The sequence below is a fragment of the Lucilia cuprina genome, chromosome 6 (assembly GCF_022045245.1).
Source record: "Lucilia cuprina isolate Lc7/37 chromosome 6, ASM2204524v1, whole genome shotgun sequence".
Lineage (NCBI taxonomy): Eukaryota > Metazoa > Arthropoda > Insecta > Diptera > Calliphoridae > Lucilia > Lucilia cuprina.
Window position 1 is genome coordinate 42,304,086 of NC_060954.1, and position 21,963 is coordinate 42,326,048.

The 21,963-nt window shown below is 29.7% G+C and overlaps 2 protein-coding genes across 3 annotated transcripts in view; both read right to left on the minus strand.

Moving 5' to 3' along the window:
- Positions 1-3,913: 3,913 nt before the first annotated feature.
- LOC111684820 (monocarboxylate transporter 5) lies at positions 3,914-10,596 on the minus strand. The gene is made up of 5 exons (XM_023447029.2): positions 8,241-10,596; positions 6,149-6,258; positions 4,808-4,989; positions 4,495-4,735; positions 3,914-4,420 (listed from the first exon to the last, which is right to left on the minus strand). The coding sequence occupies exons 1-5, from the start codon at positions 10,329-10,331 to the stop codon at positions 4,288-4,290; spliced, it is 2,757 nt and encodes a 918-aa protein (XP_023302797.1). The 5' UTR covers positions 10,332-10,596; the 3' UTR covers positions 3,914-4,287.
- Positions 10,597-10,777: 181 nt separating this feature from the next.
- LOC111684822 (putative uncharacterized protein DDB_G0281251) overlaps positions 10,778-21,963 on the minus strand; it is a 65,330-nt gene continuing 54,144 nt past the window's right edge. For both annotated transcript variants that reach the window (XM_046955419.1, XM_023447030.2), the window contains 2 exons: positions 18,405-20,084; positions 10,778-11,006 (listed from right to left, as the gene is read on the minus strand). In XM_046955419.1, the coding sequence (XP_046811375.1) occupies positions 10,931-11,006; positions 18,405-19,462 (1,134 nt within the window). In that variant the 5' untranslated portion in view covers positions 19,463-20,084 and the 3' untranslated portion in view covers positions 10,778-10,930. The remainder of the gene's footprint in view (positions 11,007-18,404; positions 20,085-21,963) is intronic.

Consider the following 21,963-nt stretch of genomic DNA (forward strand, 5'->3'; position numbering starts at 1 on the left):
GATTTTTATATAATTTAAAAATAGATATATTTATTTATTTACTAAATAACTAATTAAATAGGTTTATTATACAAAAAAGTGTATTTATGCTGGGATTGTTTAAATTATTTTTATTTTTATATATAAATTTGTTTAGATAGTAGTAAATGATCAAAGATTGTAATGCAGAGTTTTGTAAGTATTTTTAAGGTTATTTTATTTATTATGAAAAAATATTATTAATATTGTAGTGGAAAAAAAATTAAGGAAAAAAAATCAAAAGTTTATTAAATTTAATAATACTTTGTTTTAAATAATTTTATTTAACGGTTAAAGTTTTTGTTAAACATGTGTAGAGGGTTTTGAATTCTAATGTTATTTTTTAATTAGAGAGTAAAGAAAGACAATTTTTGTTAAATATATTTGCTATTGAAATGTTAGAAAATTCTATACAAAAATGTTTTTATTTTAAATGATATTTTTAATTTAAAATTTTTTGTCTATTTAAAAATTGACAATAAATTAATTTGTTTTTCTTTCATTATATAGTGTTTTTCTATAATTTATTTAGCTATTATATTTAATTGTTTATTTTTATTATTTATAATTACAAAATGTCTTTTTTATTTAATAATTTTATGTTTATTAAAGAAAATTTAATAATATTTTTAAAAAAAACTTTTTGTTATTGTTATAAAATATTGTTTTTAAGATGGAAAATGTTTAATATGTTATATTTTTCTAATAGAAAAACATTTATAAATTATGAATTAATAAGCTTTCGAAATGTCAGCTTTCGAATCGAGTTAAAGAGTAACTCCCTTAAAATTATCGAAATCATTTTATTAAGAAAGAAAAGTGATTTTTACTTATGAAGGAGTTTACTGTCTGTTAAACATTTAAATGTTTTTTTATTAGAAAAAATAAATATTTTGTAATAATTATGATCAAAGTTTTCATGATCCTGATTTTGTAACAACCTATAGATTTAAATGATTTCTTTTGTTTAATATTTGGTTTCATTTACAGCGGTGATTCATTGCGACAAGGATTTGAGGGATTCAGTTAAATATAAATTAGTCTTACTTAAAAGATTGAATGTATATATATTGAATAACTAGTTTGCGAAAAAGATAGATAAACGCCTAAACACAAAATGTTTCATAGAACAATATCTTGAATAAGAATACTTTTCTATAGAAAACTATTCAAATATTTTCAAAGAAGACATATTATTGAAAACAATATTGAAAATATAATTTTCTATTCAAATCTATTCAGACAAGATACGTTTCGATAGAAAACTCTTTAGACAATAAACTTCAATACACAAAACTGAATATTATTCGGACAAGATACTTTTCTATAGAAAAGTCTTCAGATAGAGAATTCTATTATATAGAAAACTGTCAATACAAGACAATTTTCTATAGAAAACTGTTGAAAAATAAAATATAATTTTCTATTGAAATCAATTCACACAATATACTTTTCTATAGAAAACTGTTCAGGCATTAAACTTTTATACACAAAACTGAATATTATGCAGACAAGGTACGTTTCTATAGAAAAGTCTTCAGACAATTCACTATTATATAGAAAACTGTTGAAACTAGACACTTTCTATAGACAACTTTCAATAAAAGAAACGTTTCTATAGAAAACTGTCGAAACTAGACACTTTCTATAGATAGCTTTCAATAAAAGAAACGTTTCTATAGAAAACTGTAAGTACAACTCTTTTCTATATAAAACTGCTTATGCAATACATTTTCCTATAGAAAATTGGCAATATAGGACAGTTTCCTATAGAAAACTGTTCATAAAATACTTTTCTATAGAAAACTGTCCAAACAAAACACTTTTTTATAGAAAACTGTCCAAACAAAACACTTTTCTATAGAAAACTGTCCAAACAAGACACTTTTCTATAGAAAACTGTACAAACAAGAAACTTTTCTTTAGCAAACTGTCCAAAAAGACACTATTCTATAGAAAACTTTTCAAACAAGACTTTTCTATAGAAAACTGTCCAAACAAGACACTTTTCTATAGAAAACTGTCCAAACAAGACACTTTTCTATAGAAAACTGTCCAAACAAGACACTATTCTATAGAAAACTGTCCTAACAAGACATTTTTCTCTACAAAACTGTCCTAACAAGACACTTTTCTTTATCAAACAATAAACTTCTATATACAAAACTAAATACTATGCGAACAAGATACTTTTCTATAGAAAAGTGTTCAGACAATTTATTATTATTTAGAAAACTGTTAATACAACACAATTTTCTACAGAATACTTTTACAACTTGACAACTTTCAATAAAAGAAACGTTTCTAAAGAAAACTGCAAGTACAATTCTTTTCTATAGAAAACTGCTTATGCCAGACCCTTTTCTATAGAGAAATGCCAATACAAGACACTTTCCTATAGAAAGCTGGCCATAAAAGGCACTTTTCTATAGAAAACTGTTCAAACAAGACACATTTCTATAGAAAACCGTCCAAAGCAAGACACTTCTCTAAAGAAATCTGTCCAGGCAAGACTCTGTTTAAAAAAGACACCATTTAAGAAATGAGTCGAAGCAACACACAGTCCTTACAAGACACCATTTTATAGAAAACAGCCCAAACAAGACACACTTCAACACATGATACTTTTCTATAGAAAACAGTCAAAGCAAAATACTAAAATTATCGAAATAATAGAAAACTGTCTATACAAGACACTTTTCTATAGGAAACTGTCCAAACAAGATATAAACGATATACGTTTATATAAGAAGCTGTCCAATCACTTTTCTATAGAAAACTGTCTAAACAAGACACTTTTCTATAGAAAACTGTTTAAACAAGACACGTTTCTATAGAAAACTCTACAAAAGAGATACTTTTTCTATAGAAAACTTTCCAATCGAGATATGTTTATATAAGCAGCTGTCTAATCACTATTTTGTAGAAAACTGTCTAAACAAAACACTTTTCTATATAAAACTGTCTAAACAAGATACTTTTCTATAGAAAACTGTCTAAACAAGACACTTTTCTATAGAAAACTGTCTAAACAAGACACTTTTCTATAGAAAACTGTCTAAACAAGACACTTTTCTATAAAAAACTTTCTAAACAAGACACATAAAACTGTCCAGACAAGAGATTTTTCTACAGAAAATAAAGAAAACAACATAGCTTTTTATAGAAAACTATTAAAACAAGACACGTTTATATAGAAAACGGTTGAAACAGGACAAATTTCTATAGAAAACTGTCAAAACCAGATACGTTTTTATAGAAAACTGTACATAAAAGACACTTTTATACATAAAAAGACTTTTCTACAGAAAACTAAACAAACAACATAGTTTCCTATAGAAAACTATTAAAACAAGACACGTTTATATAGAAAACTGTTAACACAGGACACATTTCTATAGAAAACTGTCCAAACAAGACACGTTTCTATAGAAAACTTTACAAAAAAGACTTTTCTATAGAAAAGTGTTCAAACAAGAAATGTTTCTATAGAAAACTGTCAAACAATACATTTTTGTAATGAAAACTATTCAGACAATTTACTTTTATATAGAAAACTATCCACATAATACACTTTTCTATAGAGAACTGTAAAAACTAGATACGATTCTAAAGAAATCTGTTGAAACTAAACACTTTTCTATAGAAAGTGATCAAGTAATTTTGAGAAAGTTTAGAATAGTGGGAATTTAGATAAAAATGTATTAAATCAGAAAAAGCGTGAGGCGCTCTGCATATAAAATAAGATATTGTTTGATTTTCATAATTAAAAAAGACCAAAAAATAGATTTTCTTTATAATTTTTAATTAAATTAAACAAAATGAATAAAAATCATTGCATTTTTTTCATTTGTTTTTCCATAAACAAAAACTAATAGATTTATTTTTCTTAGAGGAAAAAATTTTGTATTTACAAAATTTTTAAAATTACAAATAAATAGAAGAATATGTAGTAGGGTGTGTATATAAAGTATGTAAGGATTTTTGTTTAATTTTTAATTAAGTTTAAATATAATTAACAAACTAAGAACTATTTAACTTTTTTTGTTTTAAATTTTTTAAATATATGTATTTTTTTTTAAGAATTATATACTAAACAAATTGTTTAAAACTAATGGTAATTTGTTTAATCGACATTGTTTTTGGTTCTTGTTATGTTTTCTATTTTTTTTATAATTTAGTTTAACTATTTACTATAATGATTTGTTTTTTTATATTTTTGTTTTAATTAGATAATTTAGTGTATTTTTGTTTTTAGCATTTAGTAACTTAATGTACTTTTTTAATAACAGAAACATCACTATCACTTTCTTTAGGTTTTTTCTCGCAGAATTCTATCAAATAGGCAGCAATACCTGATAAACAGATGAAAGCACCAGCGAAATAAAAAGCATTATCCCATCTGTAATCGAAAAGCAAAAAATTATTATTAAATAATTTAATTACAAAACAAAAATAATAATAAAAAAATATTACCTTAAAGTTGCTTCATATATAGCACCAGCTATAGGAGGACCGGCTATCATACCGACACCTTGCACTAATAGTACCAGACCATAGGCACAGGTGAAATCATCCAAGTCCACTATACTAACCAAGATACTTGGTGTAAATGAAAATGAACTGGCAAAGGTAAAACCAAATATTATACACAAAGCTAAAAGACCATTATAGCTGGATACCAGCAATGGCATTAACACTACCGAAAGGCCACAAACTGTTGAAAAATAATAATAACGGAACAGACATTAATAGGAATCCAAGATATGTATATGTTATTAATACTTACTTAACATACATCCTGAATAGCAAACATTTACATTCATCCATGAACGATCACCCAAATAACCCAAACCAATCATTCCAATAGTTTGAGCAATACCAATAGCCGAAATCAATTGAGCACTAGCCGAAGTATCGTAATCATGCATTTTTAGATATTCGGGTAAATACAGATATGGAATTATGAACCTAAAATGATATAATTTGTTAATTGTTAATTTAATTTAACATATTAATCTGTATTCCTTTTATAATTAGAACATTTTTTAATGATATATAGACTATTCGTTATAGATTTGTCTATTTTTTACTCTACCGTCTATAATTTAGTCCATTGTATCTAATCTATAGTCTAGGCTACAGTATAGTAAACAATCTTGTCTATAGTGTAGACTATATTTGAGTCCATAGTGCAGTCTATAGTCTAGCCTATGTAGTCTAATAAGCATAGTTTAGTCTATTGTCTAATCTGTGATAAAGACTAGAGTATTGTCTTTTCTAAAGCGTAGTCTATATTTAAGTCTATAGTCTAGTCTATAGTCTAGTCTAAAGTCTAGTCTATAGTCTAGTCTAAAGTCAAGTCTATAGTCTAGTCTATAGACTAGTCTATAGTCTAGTCTATAGACTAGTCTATAGTCTAGTCTATAGTCTAGTCTATAGTCTAGTCTATAGTCTAGTCTATAGTCTAGTCTATAGTCTATAGTGTAGTCTTTAGTCTACTCTATAGTCTAGTTTATAGTCTAGTTTATACTATAGTCTATAGTCTAGTCTATAGTATAGACTTGTCTATAGTCTAGTCTAGTCTATAGTCTAGTTTATAGTCTAGTCTATAGTATAGTCTATAGTCTAGTCTAGTATAGTCTGTAGTCTATATTGAAGTTTATAGATTAGGAGATTCTTTGAACAGTGTTTTCACGTGTCTTTGATGAGTATCTTCTTAGCAGTTCTTTGAAACTAAAATTGGGTTAAAAGGTCACTCCCAAAAGTGTTGTATATTACAAAATAATGAATTATTTTGACATCATAACTGTCAATGAATTTAAATTAATGGCAAAAATAATAACATTGAAAATTTTGCCAAGAAAGCGTAACGCAAGAGCAATATTTATTTAAATATTTATTTAAAGTTTGTTTGATTTTTTTAACTTTAATTTTGAGAATCTGCCAAATAAAGACTAGACGAGACAAAAATAAGCTTTTATTTTGAAGAAGAATAAAAAAAACTTTAAAATATTTATATAAACCTTTTTAAAGATAATACTATTATTTGGCGTAAGATATAAGTTCTAGGAAACAGGGTAAATGCATGTATGTATGGGTGTGTGTGTATATGTGTGTTTTTACTCACCATATAAATAAGAATAATGTTGATAAATTAAATAAAGTAAATTTAAGATCCTTAAATAATGAGAAATCAAAAACAGATTTCATTGTTTCGATGAGATTGTCATACCAAGTCTGTAATGAAGTATAGAAAAAGAAACAACAACAAATTAATTAAAAAAATTAATTTATAAGAGTAAATAAGATTTATAAGAGATTAATTTTGGTTTAATTTTAAAGAAATAATTATATTTCTTTGGTTAAAGTTCATAATTTTAATCAAAAATAAATCGCATCGCATCGTTTCATCGTAACACACGCTTTTAAGTATAAAAAACATATAGACATACAAACTAAATATGTATGTTTGTATGTGTATATGTTTCTCTCTATAAAGCTTTTCTATATATGTACATGTAAGAATTTTGCTCATAGCAACTAATTTAATTACAGATAATCTTCGTTGGTTGTGTGTTTGATATTGTAGTAATCATACTCATACTTACTAAGTCTGAACATTACTTACGTATAGTTAAATTTTCTTTGTCTTTATTATCTCAAAAAAAAAAATAATAACAATTCGATTTAGGCCTAAATCTATTTAGTCGATGTAAGTTAATTTGATTAGAGAATATTTACTGAAATTTTGTATGAACAAGAATATAAAAAAGATTGAAAACAGTGAAACAGTAGAACAGTGAAATTATAGATGTTTGTTGATTTAACATAATTCTATTATGATGTTTGATTTGGATTTGAGATAAAGAAGGAAGAGATTTTAAAATTAATTTTGATCCGACGGGACTATAAACAGGTTGAAACATTTGAATTTCTGATTTATTTGGAGAAATCGCTTCAATATGTCGGTGGTGGCAACTTAAATCGCGAAATAGAATGTTAAACTGAACTAAAACTGAACATAACTAGAACATAACTAGAACTGAACTAGAACTGAACTAGAACTGAACTAGAACTGAACTAAAACTGAACTAGAACTGAACTAGAACTGAACTAGAACTGAACTAAAACTGAACTAGAACTGAACTAGAATTGAACTAGAATTGAACTAGAACTGAACTAGAACTGAACTAGAACTGAACTAGAACTGAACTAGAACTGAATTAAAACTGAACAATAACTGAACTAGAATTGAACTAAAACTGAACTAGAACTAAACTAGAACTGAACTAGAACTGAACTAAAACTGAACTAGAACTGAACTAGAAATGAACTAGAACTGAACTAGAACTGAACTAGAACTGAACTAGAACTGAACTAGAACTGAACTAGAACTGAACTAGAACTGAACTAGAACTGAACTAGAACTGAACTAGAACTGAACTAGAACTGAACTAGAACTGAACTAGAACTGAACTAGAACTGAACTAGAACTGAACTAGAACTGAACTAGAACTGAACTAGAACTGAACTAGAACCGAACTAGAACTGAACTAGAACTGAACTAGAACTGAACTAGAACAGAACTAGAATTGAAGTAGAACTGAAATAGAACAAAACTAGAACTGAACTAGAACTGAACTAGAACTGAACCAGAACTAAACTAGAACTGAACTAGAACTGAATTAGAACTGAACAATAACTGAACTAGAACTGAACTAGAATTGAACTAAAACTGAACTAGAACTAAACTAGAACTGAACTAAAACTGAACTAGAACTGAACTAGAAATGAACTAGAAATGAACTAGAACTGAACTAGAACTGTACTAGAACTGAACTAGAACTGAACTAGAACTGAACTAGAACTGAACTAGAACTGAACTAGAACTGAACTAGAACTGAACTAGAACTGAACTAGAACTAAACTAGAACTGAACTAGAACTGAACTAGAACTGAACTAGAACTGAACTAGAACTGAACTAGAACTGAACTAGAACTGAGCTAGAACTGAACTAGAACTGAACTAGAACTGAACTAGAACTGAACTAGAACTGAACTAGAACTGAACTAGAACTGAACTAGAACTGTGTTTGGAACGATGCCTTGACTGGAAATTATATATGCAGGATGAAATACTATTTTGGGGAATCATGTTGATATAACTAATTTATATCAATTTAATGGGTTTAATACAAAAAAAAGATAATCATACTCACATCTTCATCTTCCTTAGCAATTGTCGTCATTGAATTCCTATAGATATTAGGACACGATGAAGCTCTCAAACGATAACGATGCGTACTCAACATAGCACCACGATAATGCATAGAATTACGATGTATTCTCATATCTTTAAGGAAATTTGAATTGCGTATCGATATGTTACGCCTTAGATTTGAACGATAACTGGGCTTTTTCGATTTCGAAAGCCTCCTCATGCCCGTTATGCTATCGATACGTGTTCTCTTTATAGGCGCCTTTGTTTGTTGACCCGTTAAGGGCTCATCTTCGGGTATCGTTATAACCGCCGGACCACCATTCCTACTAGTACTGTTGACAATTTCATTGTGTTTCTTAAGATTTGATTCTATTAAAGCTAAACCATTATCCTTAATGGCTGTAAAATACGAATGAGGATGGAGAACATCAACGGAATTGTGACGATGACCATTGGGCCTTAAGTCCTTTTTGGCCGCAAAAAATATGTTCTCATTGAGCGAGTAACGAGAATTGGCACAATTTTCTGCATGATTATTGTGTTCGCGGGTATATTTCTGTGTCAGATAACCCTCATCGGTGGAGGAGCGCAGTGAAATAAGGGAGGTATTCATGGGCGTATGATTACCCGTTGAACGTTTCTCTGAAGGCGATAAAGTCTCTATGGAGGCTAAAAAGTTTTTCTTGGCTGTTTCAGCCACCTCGCTGGGTATGCCACCCATCATGGTGTCATCAGGTGAACCGATAATGGCAGCTGTAGCATACGGATTACCGGCTGAAGACATTGATAGTAAGTTTTCTCTTGAGGGTGCTTCAACACCTTCTTTCAGTCTTAAAGATCTTCTACTCGTACTTTTAACTTCATACAATTCCTCTAATTCTTGAGAACTCAAAAATGTCGGCAGAAACAGTTCACTGCGATATCTTTTCATGTGAGACTCATTTAGATCTTCTATCTGCTGATTGGCTTCGGTATTGTTTTTCGTTACCAAAGTATCCAAAACATATTCCTTAGTGGCTCCTGTATCCAACAGTTTCTTGATTTCCTCCAAGCATACACTCGAATTCGAAAATGTAGTAACACTTTGTGATCTACTTTCCAGACGATTTTCTTCTATCAACCAATCGGGATCACGCATTAAAGCACCACAAACACAGGCATTAAGCATGGTACCGGCCAAGATTAAAGTAGCACCTCTCCAGCCATACGTATCTATCAGCCATTGTGTTAAGGGGGCATATAAAAAGGTGCCGATACCCGTTCCAGAAGCACCTATACCGGTGGCAAAAGTTCTTTTCTTATCAAACCAAAAGGCTATGGATACAACGGCAGTAACATAGCCTATACCCAGGCCCAAGCCCGAAATTATGCCAAAGGTAACCATTAACATTTCAACGGAATTAACCACCGAAGACAAGCCAAAGCCAATGGCTGATACTACACCACCTATTATGGTCATTTTGCGGCAGCCATATTTATCCACTAGATTAGACCAAATAGGACCCATTAGTAAAGGCACAGAGAAGAATAGTGATGAAATCCAAGCGGTCTTCGAAGGGCTTTCACCAAAATAGTCCAGCAATTCGGTGTTTATTAGACCAAATGAAAATGACAGACCATCTGCTATGAGGGATACAACCAAAGAGGCAAATACTACTACCCAACCATAACCGCCATCTGGCATTTCAGGTTTCTTTTTCTCCGTTGAGCCCGAATCTATTGAGTCGCCGGAATCGTTCGATATCAAACGTGTTCTTTTCTTTGCATTGCCATTACCATTACCGGTGCCATTGGCCAGTGATGTCATGGCTGTATTGTCGGCTGCATTTATGGTGATAATGCTGTTCTTAAGCATGCGTGCGTTCTCTTCATGCTCTTGCAAATCTTCGGAAGATAGATTACAAAATGTTACTTCCGGAAACAGATCGTGTTTGATGGATTTATTGAGGGGTGTGGTTTTAACCGAAGCCACCACCGCTGGCGAAAGTTCTGTTTTACTATCGCTAAGCGGCGTGGTGAGGGGTTGATAAATGCTGCCATTTTGTTTTTGACTACTAATACTAGTATTGTTATTTGATTTCGAAATCATTTTTGAATTAATTGCAGTTTAAACGGCTTTGGACGAGGGAGGAAGGGGGCGTTATAAAAGGTGGGTTCTTTTGTTTTCCAAAGGGAGTTTTAGTTTAGTTTATTATATAAATTTTATTTAATTTATTGATTTGGTTTTCTATTTTGTTATATTTTTTCTAATTGAACACAATATTTTTCAGCAAAGATTTGTATAAGTTTTGTTGTTTATTGTACTAGATTCCTTTTTGCTTTTCTTGTTTTAGAATCCTGCTTAGTTTTCCTTTCGACTTGAGTCGTTCGTTCTCTTCTTTTACTGTTCACTTTGTTTTAAGTCTCTCTTTAGACTCTTATCTCTTTTTTCTTTCTCTTTTATAAAATTCCCTATATAATTCTTTTCTCTTTTTAGAGTCTTTTAAAGACGTTCGGTTTTTCTTAGAATTTAAAAAAATTGAGCATAGTTTTTTCTTTGTATAAAGGGGGGTTTGAAGGAGAAATTTTGAGACAGGTCCTTCTTGTCCTTGTTTTTCTCAGGCTTTCCTTGTACAACAGCCTTGAACAAATTTAGACTTAACTTACAAAGTGTCTGTATTTGTCTAACGTTGATAATGACGATTATCTTTACAGGATGCTTTCATGTAAACCAAGTATAGTATTCACCTCGTATATATTTAAATGTTGATGACTTTTGTAGAAACTGTAAGGGAGAGGGAGAAAAAGATCATATATTTGATTAGTATTATTGTCTTTTTAAAGAACTTTTTTGATATCTTATATCATTTATAAAAAGTTAATTTTGTAACCAATTACTTCCCCTGTGGTAAACTGGACTATATTCATGACTATAGACCAGGGGTGCCAAAAAGTTCCTTATTATTTACCAGCAAAGATAGTGTTGTTGTTGTATACAGTAAAGAACAACAATAACATGCACCGGCTATAGCTATGCGCATTTACAAAAACAAATGAGTAGCAAGCGTATTAGGCTTGAGCATCCTTGATATAGACTGTTTATAAAGTCCCCTTCACACAAGCAGGAAGAAACTTAATAAAAACCATCACATATTTAGAGAAATACGGATGGAAAATTGGACTGTCGTGTGCCCCGCTTTAAGACTATAAACTAATCTATAGTCAAGACTAATCTATAGTCCAGAATATAGACTGATTTATACACAAGACAATGGACAGATTTATACTAGACTAATATATAGTCCAGAATATAGACTGATTTATACACAAGACAATAGACTGATTTATACAAAAGACTATAGACTGAACTATAGTCAAGACTATAGACCGATCTATAATCAAGACTATAGACTGATCTATAGTCAAGACTGTAGACTGATCTTTAGTCAAGACTATAGACTGATCTATAGTCCAAACTATAGACAGATCTATAGTCAAGACTATAGACTGATCTATAGTCAAGATTATAGACTGATCAATAGTCAAGACTATAGACTGATCTATAGTCCAAACTATAGACTGATCTACAGTACAAACTATAGACTGATCTATAGTCAAGACTATAGAATGATCTATAGTCAAGACTATAGAATGATCTATAGTCAAGACTATAGAATGATCTATAGTCAAGACTATAGAATGATCTATAGTCAAGACTATAGAATGATCTATAGTCAAGACTATAGAATTATCTATAGTCAAGATTACAGACAAGACTATAGACTGATCTATAGTCAAGCCTATAGACTGATGTGTAGTCAAGACTATATACTTATCTATAGTTAAGATTATAGACTGATCTAGAGTCAAGACTTTAGACTGATTTATAGTCATTACTATAGACAGATCTATAGTCAAGACTATAGACTAATCTAAAGTCAAGACCATATACTGATCTATAGTCAAGATTTTAGAATGATCTATAGTCTAAACTGTATACTGATCTATAGACATGACTATAGACTGATCTATAGTCAAGACTATAGACTGATCTATAGTCAAGACTATAGACTGATCTATAGTCAAGACTATAGACTGATCTATAGTCAAGACTATAGACTGATCTATAGTCAAGACTATAGACTGATCTATAGTCAAGACTATAGACTGATCTATAGTCAAGACTATAGACTGATCTATAGTCAAGACTATAGACTGATCTATAGTCAAGACTATAGACTGATCTATAGTCAAGACTATAGACTGATCTATAGTTAAGACTATAGACTGATCTATAGTCAAGACTATAGACTGATCTATAGTCAAGACTATAAACTGACCTATAGACTAGACTATATACTGATCTGTAGACATGACTATAGGCTGATCTATAGTTAAGACTTTAGACTGATCTATAGTCAAGACTATAGATTGATCTATAGTCAAAACTATAGACTGATCTATTCAGGACTATAGACTGATCTATAGTCAAGACTATAGATTGATCTATAGTCAAAACTATAGACTGATCTATTCAGGACTATAGACTGATCTATAGTCAAGATTTTAGACTGATCTATAGTCAAGATTGTAGGTTGATATATAGTCAAGACTTTAGACTGATCTATAGTCAAGACTATAGACTGATATATAGTCAAGACTATAGACTGATCTATAGTCAAGACTATAGACTGATCTATAGTCAAGACTACAGAATAATCTTTAGACAAGATTATAGAATGATCTATAGTTGATCTTTAGTTAAGAATATGGACTGATCTATGGTTAAGAGTTAAGACTAAAGACTGATCTATTGTCAATACCATAGACTGATCTTTAGTAAAGACTACAGTTTACAAACTTGCCTAATCAAGAATACAAATATATTTGACATAATAAACAAATGTCAAAACAAATGAAAAATATTTCATTATGTGATGCAACATTGTAAAACCTTTTCTTGACGTACAAACAAAATATTATAAATAATTTATAAATAAAGAAATAAATATATATACATACGTGCATAATAGAAGACACTGTTTATATAAATTTAACATTTAAGAATAAAACTAAATGAAGCAAAAAAAAACACTTTTAAGAGGCAAAATTGTGGCAAGAGTAATAAATAAAAGGCGAAATTATTCCATTAAAGACGTAGAGATTTTAGAAATAAAATTTTCATAATAATGTTTATACCACCTCTTTGGATAATTATTATTTTCTATATTTGAATTTTTTATTTATATTATTATTTTTTTATTATAAATAAATAAATTTTGTCACTTTATTTGGTATAAAAACACAATTGATTTTTACGGTCTTATAAATCCAACTAAACATTTCAATTTCAACTGTTGTAGATGCGTCATTTTTTTGCATAATTTTTTGTTTCAGTTTTTTTTTTAAATTTTTTTTATTATTTTTGTTTAATATTTTATTGTTTGTTTGCAAACAATAAATACAAAATACAATGTTTTTTGCATGTTTTTTGTTGTTATTTTTTTGTCTGTTTAAGTTTGTTTCGTATTTCAACTAAAAACGCGTAAACGTTAAAAATCAAAACAAAACGAAGAAAAAAATACTATAGACAGGCAGACAGAGAGACAGACAACGTTGAATGTGTCAACAAACGTTCTTTGTTGGAATAGAAATTGGCAACTATTAGTAAAATTTTACTATCTAGGGCTGGTGGCGCTTCTAGAGAGGGTTAGCCAACTGTTTGTTTTAGCAAAATTTAATTTAATTTTGTAACTAACAACAAATTTCGTAACACACTTTTAAATAATAATAATAATTATTATTATAGAGAGACACCTTTTTATCGTTTGTTGTTTTTGTTGTTAAATAATAATTTTTTAAAATTTATTTCCTTCAACTTGACCTCATGAAAATTGATTGTGCAGAAAGAAATTTGTAAAGGAAATATTGTAAAAGAAATACACCAAAGAGAAATAAAAAAAAACAACAACAAAATACAAAAAAAAAATCATTAAAAACAAATGAAGAAAATCATCATTAAAAGAAAATTATAGTTGAAAAGATCTACAATTTGGCGGAGAGATTTAAAGAGTGACAGAGAAAAAGAGAGAGTGAATGAGTTCGACCGATCAAAAAAATCTTATTAAAGAAAGCAGAGTTACCTTACTTTCGAAGATAAGTAGAACATAAGGTTATAAAAAATTTATTGAACCTCTAAGCTGGAAAAAAGATTTTATTACATTCAAAACCCCCCTCGACTTAGAACAGGTGGTCCCTTCATATAAATCGTTACAACTAGAAGATTTAGAACACTCAGGAATAATCGGCAATAGAAGTTCGAATGCAGTTGCTTGCTAAAAAGTGAAGAAAGCTTGAATAATTTAACCTGAGTGCGACATATGAGGGGTAAATCAAAAACATGGACAAGATAAGTCCATACGGTGAATTGGAATAATGTAACTGCGAATAGAGAGAGCAGAACGAATACAACTTTATAAGAATGTAGAGAATGCGAAGAGGACAATGGAACGCTGAAATATTTTCTTTGTCATTGTGCGACTTTCGTGGCGAAATCAGATCCAAATAACTTGAGAACGATTTTATTTAAAATTTAATGCTCTATATTACACAACTGGCCCGAAGCGGTCTAGATCCTCTGGTACGATGGCGAGCAGATCCCTTTTTTCCCTTTCCAAACTAAACGAAACAAGAATCGATCTGTATACGGATTTATGCCAATGAAAAGGAATACACAACCGCAGGGTCCAATAGGGTTCTATATCCTCCGATCCGATAGCGGTCAGATCTTATTTTGACCTAACTTAAGCAATAATCGATCCTTACCTTAAACAACAATTCAAAAACCTACACTTGTATCAACCGCTTTATAGTTTACGTACTATACTGATGCTTATTTTTGGTCGATAACTACTGACAGGATAGACAAAAGGTTTAACCGTCCAAGACTGTTTTCTTTGGGGGTTGCATTTTAAATCTCCGGCCTATTTTTCAAGTTATCTCTCTTTTTTAATGATGAAAATGATCTTGGTGATGATCTAATAAAAGTTGAAGTGCTTTACGTGAACACCTGCCATGTTGGCCTTATTTAACTTTGGCTTTTTTTCAAGCACTTTGTGACCCTACTCACCACGGCCCCATTGTTTGTCTTACACGCAGGTTGGAATTTTTGATCCACTATACCTGCACTTTGCTCAAGTACTTAAGCTATATAATCTCTAACCATTGCTGTCCTGATGCTTAACTTCCGAGATGCAAAAACATCTTTTACGGCCACTCAGATGGAGTGGCCTCTGTGGATTCGGCAACAGAACCTAGAGACCGGTAGACCTAAGTACGAATCCATCAAATAAGCCGAAGACAATGTTCTTACTCACAGAGAACACACTGTGGTTAATCGGCTATGATCAGAGTTTTCTCTTTACATACCTGGACAAGGAAGGAAACTATATTGTATCAATGGTATCACCATTCAACCTTGCACACTTCTCATTTATCCGACAAACTTATAAGAGAACAACATTTGACCGACTCACTCTAGGTATATTGGCGAATGAGATCCGTATATACCTACATTGATCCCGGATCATTAACAATTAACACTAACACATTATCAACACATAGTCCCTCAGTCACTTCCCCAGCCACTACGTGGATCTTAAAGAAATCGCAACCAACTGACCAGCCAGGACATAGTCCCGTGAGCAACTGGCTACCCGTAGTACCAGATTATATGGTTATCTGGTTCGACCCCATGTCAAATCAACTCAAAAAATGTCTCAGGAGTGAAGTGCCATCAACGGGTTATAGTCCCGGTACACTAGGGGTACCAAGATGGGGTCTTTAATCAAGGTAACATGATCCCCAGGAAAGTGATGATCTAATGTATCCTCAGCCTTTCCTTGATATGATTTGACTTGAGGTCGAATAATAAAAACTCATAATCTAGTACCACAAGAGCCGGTAGACCACGGGGAATAGTTTCGTACTTTGTCTTGTTCCAGTTATTGCGGTTTAGTACAAGTTAGCGGGAAGAGAATGTTGGATAGAAGACTGATGCACAATACAAGAAACAGTCTGTGAGTTAGTGACTGGGGCACTACTAAAGCAAAAATATAGTCGGGTGAGTCGTTTAACAGCGTAAAGCATATAAAAAAAGAATTTTTACCAAAAATATAATTTCGATTTCGATCGTTTACGAATACTATAATGTAAAACTGGACCTTAATCTTTGATCAGTTCTTTTTTTTATTTTTTCCCAATATCAACGGATAATATTGTTAACAGAAGAAAAGTGTTTCGTGTTTGGTCCATTTTTAACTGATTTTTTCCTAAAATAAATATATAGACTTCTATTTAAAGATCGCTAATAATGTCGATCTTTAATACTTGATGTTAAGTTAGAGTGATCCCTATTAATGCACTGGATATATTTAAGAAAAAAGAAACATAATTTTACGTGAAAATATTCCCTTTTCACTTTTTTCGTTCACAGACTTTTTTGTCGTGAAAAAATTCCCCTTTTGTGAAATTTGTTGATTGAATCTTGTAAACATTGAACAACTGTTCCATACAAAATCAACTATTGTGAATGAATTGGTCACGATAGCAAATTTTACCTTTAAGGGAAATGAAACTTATCTATTGACCAGACTATGTACTAGTCTCTTGCCTACCCTAAGGAGTATTGAGGGGGTTTATTCAAGTATATAGTCCATTAAACTATAAACTATCCTTCGTACCAGTCTATGGGCAAGTCTATTGTATTAAGTGGCAACTTTTCATTTTTAGCATTCGTTAACATTAATTCTCAATAATAAATATTCATTCAAACATAAATTAAAAGATCACTGATCATTCTCTATGTTTTTAATCAAATTCTTCTCATTATTTCTCTCTCTCCTTTCCTTTAAAAAAAAGCAAAAACTACAAACAAAATTGGGAAAAATAATTGTCTGTCGGTTGTTGTTGTTGCCAAAAAAAATATACATCAAAATATTTGTTGTTATATTTACGTATTTAAATAATGTTGCTATTTTTTTGTTGCTTCATAAATTATTATTAAATCATTAAAAAGATCTTGAACAAGTACAAAATATATTTTTAGTTTATGAAAAGAATTCAGCACAAAAGCAAAAGTCAAAAGAAAATTTTTGTCATAAATGATATTTTTAATATGGCGTTGACGTTGGTCTGTTTGCTAATAAATCTCAATGTTATAGAAAAATTATATTTTTATAATACAAAAACAAAAAAAAAACTTATAAATACAAAAAATCCCAGTGACAAAATTGTATTAAAACAAATCCATATTGACAACACTTCTAAGCTGTCAATTTTGATACAAACTGTTGTTGTTTACTATTACGAAGAATGTTTTTATTATCAACAAATCGTAAATTAAATAACATCGAAAGTATTTTAATATTTTGTTGTAATTTATTTAAATAAAATCCTTGATTCTAGATTTAAATTATAAAAAAAATTTTTTTAACAAAAAAAGAACAAATGTGAAAATATTTTTATTGATTTGCAAATCAAAGCATGTGTCACAGACCACTCACTACTGATCATGTGTTTTTTTTAGCATTTTGCGTAGGAAATGACGTCAAAGTGGAAAAGAGAGTAAAAGTAAAATTATGCAGAAAGCAATTATTAAAAAATATTTATATCTGTGATTTAATATTATACATTAAAACAATTTTTAAAATTTTACTTAATTTTCACAATTTTGCATTGCTAAAAATCGAAACAAAATTTGATAAAAAAAGATTCAGGACGTTATTGAAAGAACTGAACTAGAACTGTACTAGAACTGAACTAGAACTGAACTAGAACTGAACTAGAACTGAACTAGAACTGAACTAGAACTGTACTAGAACTGAACTAGAACTGAACTAGAACTGAACTAGAACTGAACTAGAACTGAACTAGAACTGAACTAGAACTGAACTAGAACTGAACAAGAACTGAACTAGAATTTAACTAGAACTGAACTAGAACTTAACTAGAACTAAACTAGAATTGAACTAGAACTGAACTAGAACTAAACTGGATATTAACAAGAACTAAATTAAAACTGAACAAGATCTAAACTAAATCTCAACAATTAAACAATCTACTTATACTGATTTCCTTCTAATAGACTAAAAATTTCAAATATTTCCCATATTAACTAACTTACCTTAATAAAATTTCAATAAATTTTAACAATTCCTTGGTGTATTCACTTATAACAGCAACAACAGTTAAAATGACAATTAAAACGTCGGCAGAAGATGTTTCGATGGCAGCACTAGCAGCAGTTGCAACAATTAAATTATCACTGGTTTTTATTAAATTATCACAAATTTCTTTAGTTTTATTTAAATTGGCTTTATTATGATTATTATTATTCTTATTATTAGTTAATTGTTTAACAATTGTTTTATTAACACCACTATTTGTTTGACCACCGATTAATTCACCATAATTACACAAATCACTTAAAACTTTGAATAAACTTTTATTATTACAACAATTAATATTATAAACTTGAGATTGTTGTTGTTGTTGGGGTCTTTTAGAAAAATGTTTAGTTTTTATTAAAATCCTTAAACGTGGATCACGTGGTGTATAATAGAGAAAAACTTTATTCGATTTACTACTATTGTTGTAAGTACGATTATGATTATTATTTTTACTACTTTTTACTTTCAACAATGTGGCAGACGTTGCAAAAGCTGCTGCCGCTGATGTGGGCGTAAATGAGGAGGAGTTGGTGTTGGTCGTCGTTAACGTTGACGATAATTTCAGTTTTATTATAGCTGCTGATGTTAAAGTTGTACTATATGTTTTACTCACTAACTTGGTGGATGATTTTTTAATTGTTTTATTAGATTTACTAGATTTGCTCGATTTACAATAGAAAGTTTTTAACCGAAAGTCATTCATTAAGACCGTTAAACGACTAAACCCGTTAAACGAAATAATTATATTGATTAGTACTACGACTACTACTGCTAAGAGTAGGGGTTGTAATAGGCTTGCAAATGTTGCAAATTCCGTTAATAGCGTTAAGGCTTCGTGAAGTGGAGTGTTGAGGTTTATGAACTTTTGTTTTTGTTTAATTGTTTTATCTAGATTTAAGTAAAATTTCAAAAATTTCTTTTTATTGCTTTTAGTTAATTGGCGTTGAAGTGACACTTTCAAACCGTACATAAACGTTTTTGAAATGAATGCTTTAGACACGTTAACCCTCATGCGGTAGGTTTGATAATTTTTGGTTTTTTAAACGAATTTTTTTTCACACACTAAGTTTTTATAAAAAACACTGTTAAACACTTTTTAGGGCGATTTTTTTTAGTTGAATAAACAAAATAATTGAAATTAAAAATAATAGTTTTTTAAAAAAATTCTTCTTTTTTTAATTTTTTTTAACACTTTTCACACAATTTTATGTGATGTTTTATAGCTTGATACCAGATACGTTTTTCCAGTAGTTGTCAAATGATCGCGTTACTATTTACTTTTTGAACAAACATGTTGTTGGCAAATTTGTAAATATTTTATTTCGAAATTTTGCATGGAAGCTGCCTTTTGTTTTAATGTTTATTAATGAAAAGAAGGCGGTATCTTGCTTCTTAATGGAACTTAATTTAAGAATTTATTATTTGTTTCACTTTTATCGTTATGATTTTGTGCGTATCTGTTTCTTGTTTTTTGTTTTCTTTTAATATTTATCGTTTTATTGTTGTTTTTGTTATCGTTTGTTGTATATTTATTATTTTGTTATTATTCAGTCACTTTGATAAATGAAATTTTTATTGTTAATTAGAAAATTTTGTTTCTGTTGACAGGATGACGGTAAATGTAGATGACATTTCTGCAAAGAAAAGAGAAAAACAAAAGAGAATTAGTTAAAAAAAATTTGGGAAAAATATTGATAAAACAAGGCAATATATTCTAGCATGGCCGACTTTAAAGGTCCTACTATAAAGGTTTTCTGTATATAGTGGACTGATTCTTTTTAGGGCTCAGTCAATTTTGTAGATACAGAGAATTTGCATATACTTTCAACTTGATATCGATTTAATATACTTTCTACTTGATATAGATTTACTAAGTAAATAACTAGCTAACTAACTAACTTACTAACTAACTAACTAACTAACTAACTAACTAACTAACTAACTCACAGTCTAGTTTATAGTCTAATCTATAGTCTAGTCTATAGTCTAGTCTATAGTCTAGTCTATAGTCTAGTCTATAGTCTAGTCTATAGTCTAGTCTATAGTCTAGTCTATAGTCTAGTCTATAGTCTAGTCTATAGTCTAGTCTATAGTCTAGTCTATAGTCTAGTCTATAGTCTAGTCTATAGTCTAGTCTATAGTCTAGTCTATAGTCTAGTCTATAGTCTAGTCTATAGTCTAGTTTAGTATAGTGATTATGTTTACTGTATATTAAATCTCTAAGTTATTTTGTATTCCGACCCCATTGTGATCTCAACAGACGCCACATTTTGTAATGATCCAAGATTTCCACTCAACTAGACTTTTTGCAAATAACAACCCATTATAAGACCCCTAGACAAAACCAAAACGAGACAATTTAACTATTTACCAGTGTTCTCAAAAAAAATAGAGATAAAAACGAAGATTTATAAATTTTGTATTAAAAGAACTTTGTAAATAAAATATAAAACAAATATTAATAAAGCAAAAAATTATCTTGTAAAACACACTGTACCCGCGTATATAACGTGAAATGTATTTAAATAAAATCAGATTTCTTTCTTCCATTCTCGTCCATAATAAGATGATTAAATAGATGAATGGGAATATGGATGTCATTAGTCTTTTTCATTTCTTCTACTATAAAGGCTAAACATTTTTAATAAAAGTGAAATATAAATGATTTTATTGACTGAGTTGAGTGAGTGAGCGCCTTATCAAGTCGGTAGTAAATAGATGATGAATATTAAAGTGTATAATTAAGTTATATTTATATGAAAATCTATATAAACTGACAAATCTACAAACATATGTATACTATATAGCAATAAAATCGTATTATATATACAATAATCGTAGAACAGACGATAAGACGTTCTTAGTAGAATAAAATAAATATAAATTATTGTATTTGATTTATTTCTATTGTTTTATGTTTTTTTTTTTTATTAAATTACAAGTTTTTTGGAAAAAAATATAATTAATTTATTTGTGTTATATTTTGTTGTTTAATCAAAAATGTCTTTAACCATATAGATAAAACAAGATTAATTTTATGATGCACGTAATTAATGGGTTAAGGTGATGTGATAATGTCAAACTTTAAAAGTTTTAGAAAAGAACTTGAAAATAGTCCATTTTAGAGAAGAAATACTACGCAAAAAAAGTCTGAAATCTATACTGTAATCTATAGTCTAGTCTATAGTCTGGTCTATAGTCTAGTCTATAGTCTAGTCTATAGTCTAGTCTATAGTCTAGTCTATAGTCTAGTCTATAGTATAGTCTAGTCTATAGTCTGGTCTATAGTCTAGTCTATAGTCTAGTCTATAGTCTAGTCTATAGTATAGTCTAGTCTATAGTCTAGTCTATAGTCTAGTCTATAGTCTAGTCTATAGTCTAGTCTATAGTCTAGTCTATAGTCTAGTCTATAGTCTAGTCTATAGTCTAGTCTATAGTCTAGTCTATAGTCTAGTCTATAGTCTAGTCTATACTCTAGTCTATAGTATATTCTTGTCTATAGTCTAGTCTATA

Excerpts from the sequence above, each read along its gene's own strand:
- LOC111684820 (XM_023447029.2), bottom strand. The coding sequence starts at position 10,331 with ATGATTTCGAAATCAAATAACAATACTAGTATTAGTAGTCAAAAACAA. Across the intron at positions 4,990-6,148 it reads ACATTATTCTTATTTATATG|GTTCATAATTCCATATCTGT; the intron begins GTGAGTAAAAAC and ends ATATCATTTTAG. Across the intron at positions 4,736-4,807 it reads CTATTCAGGATGTATGTTAA|TTTGTGGCCTTTCGGTAGTG; the intron begins GTAAGTATTAAT and ends ATTTTTCAACAG.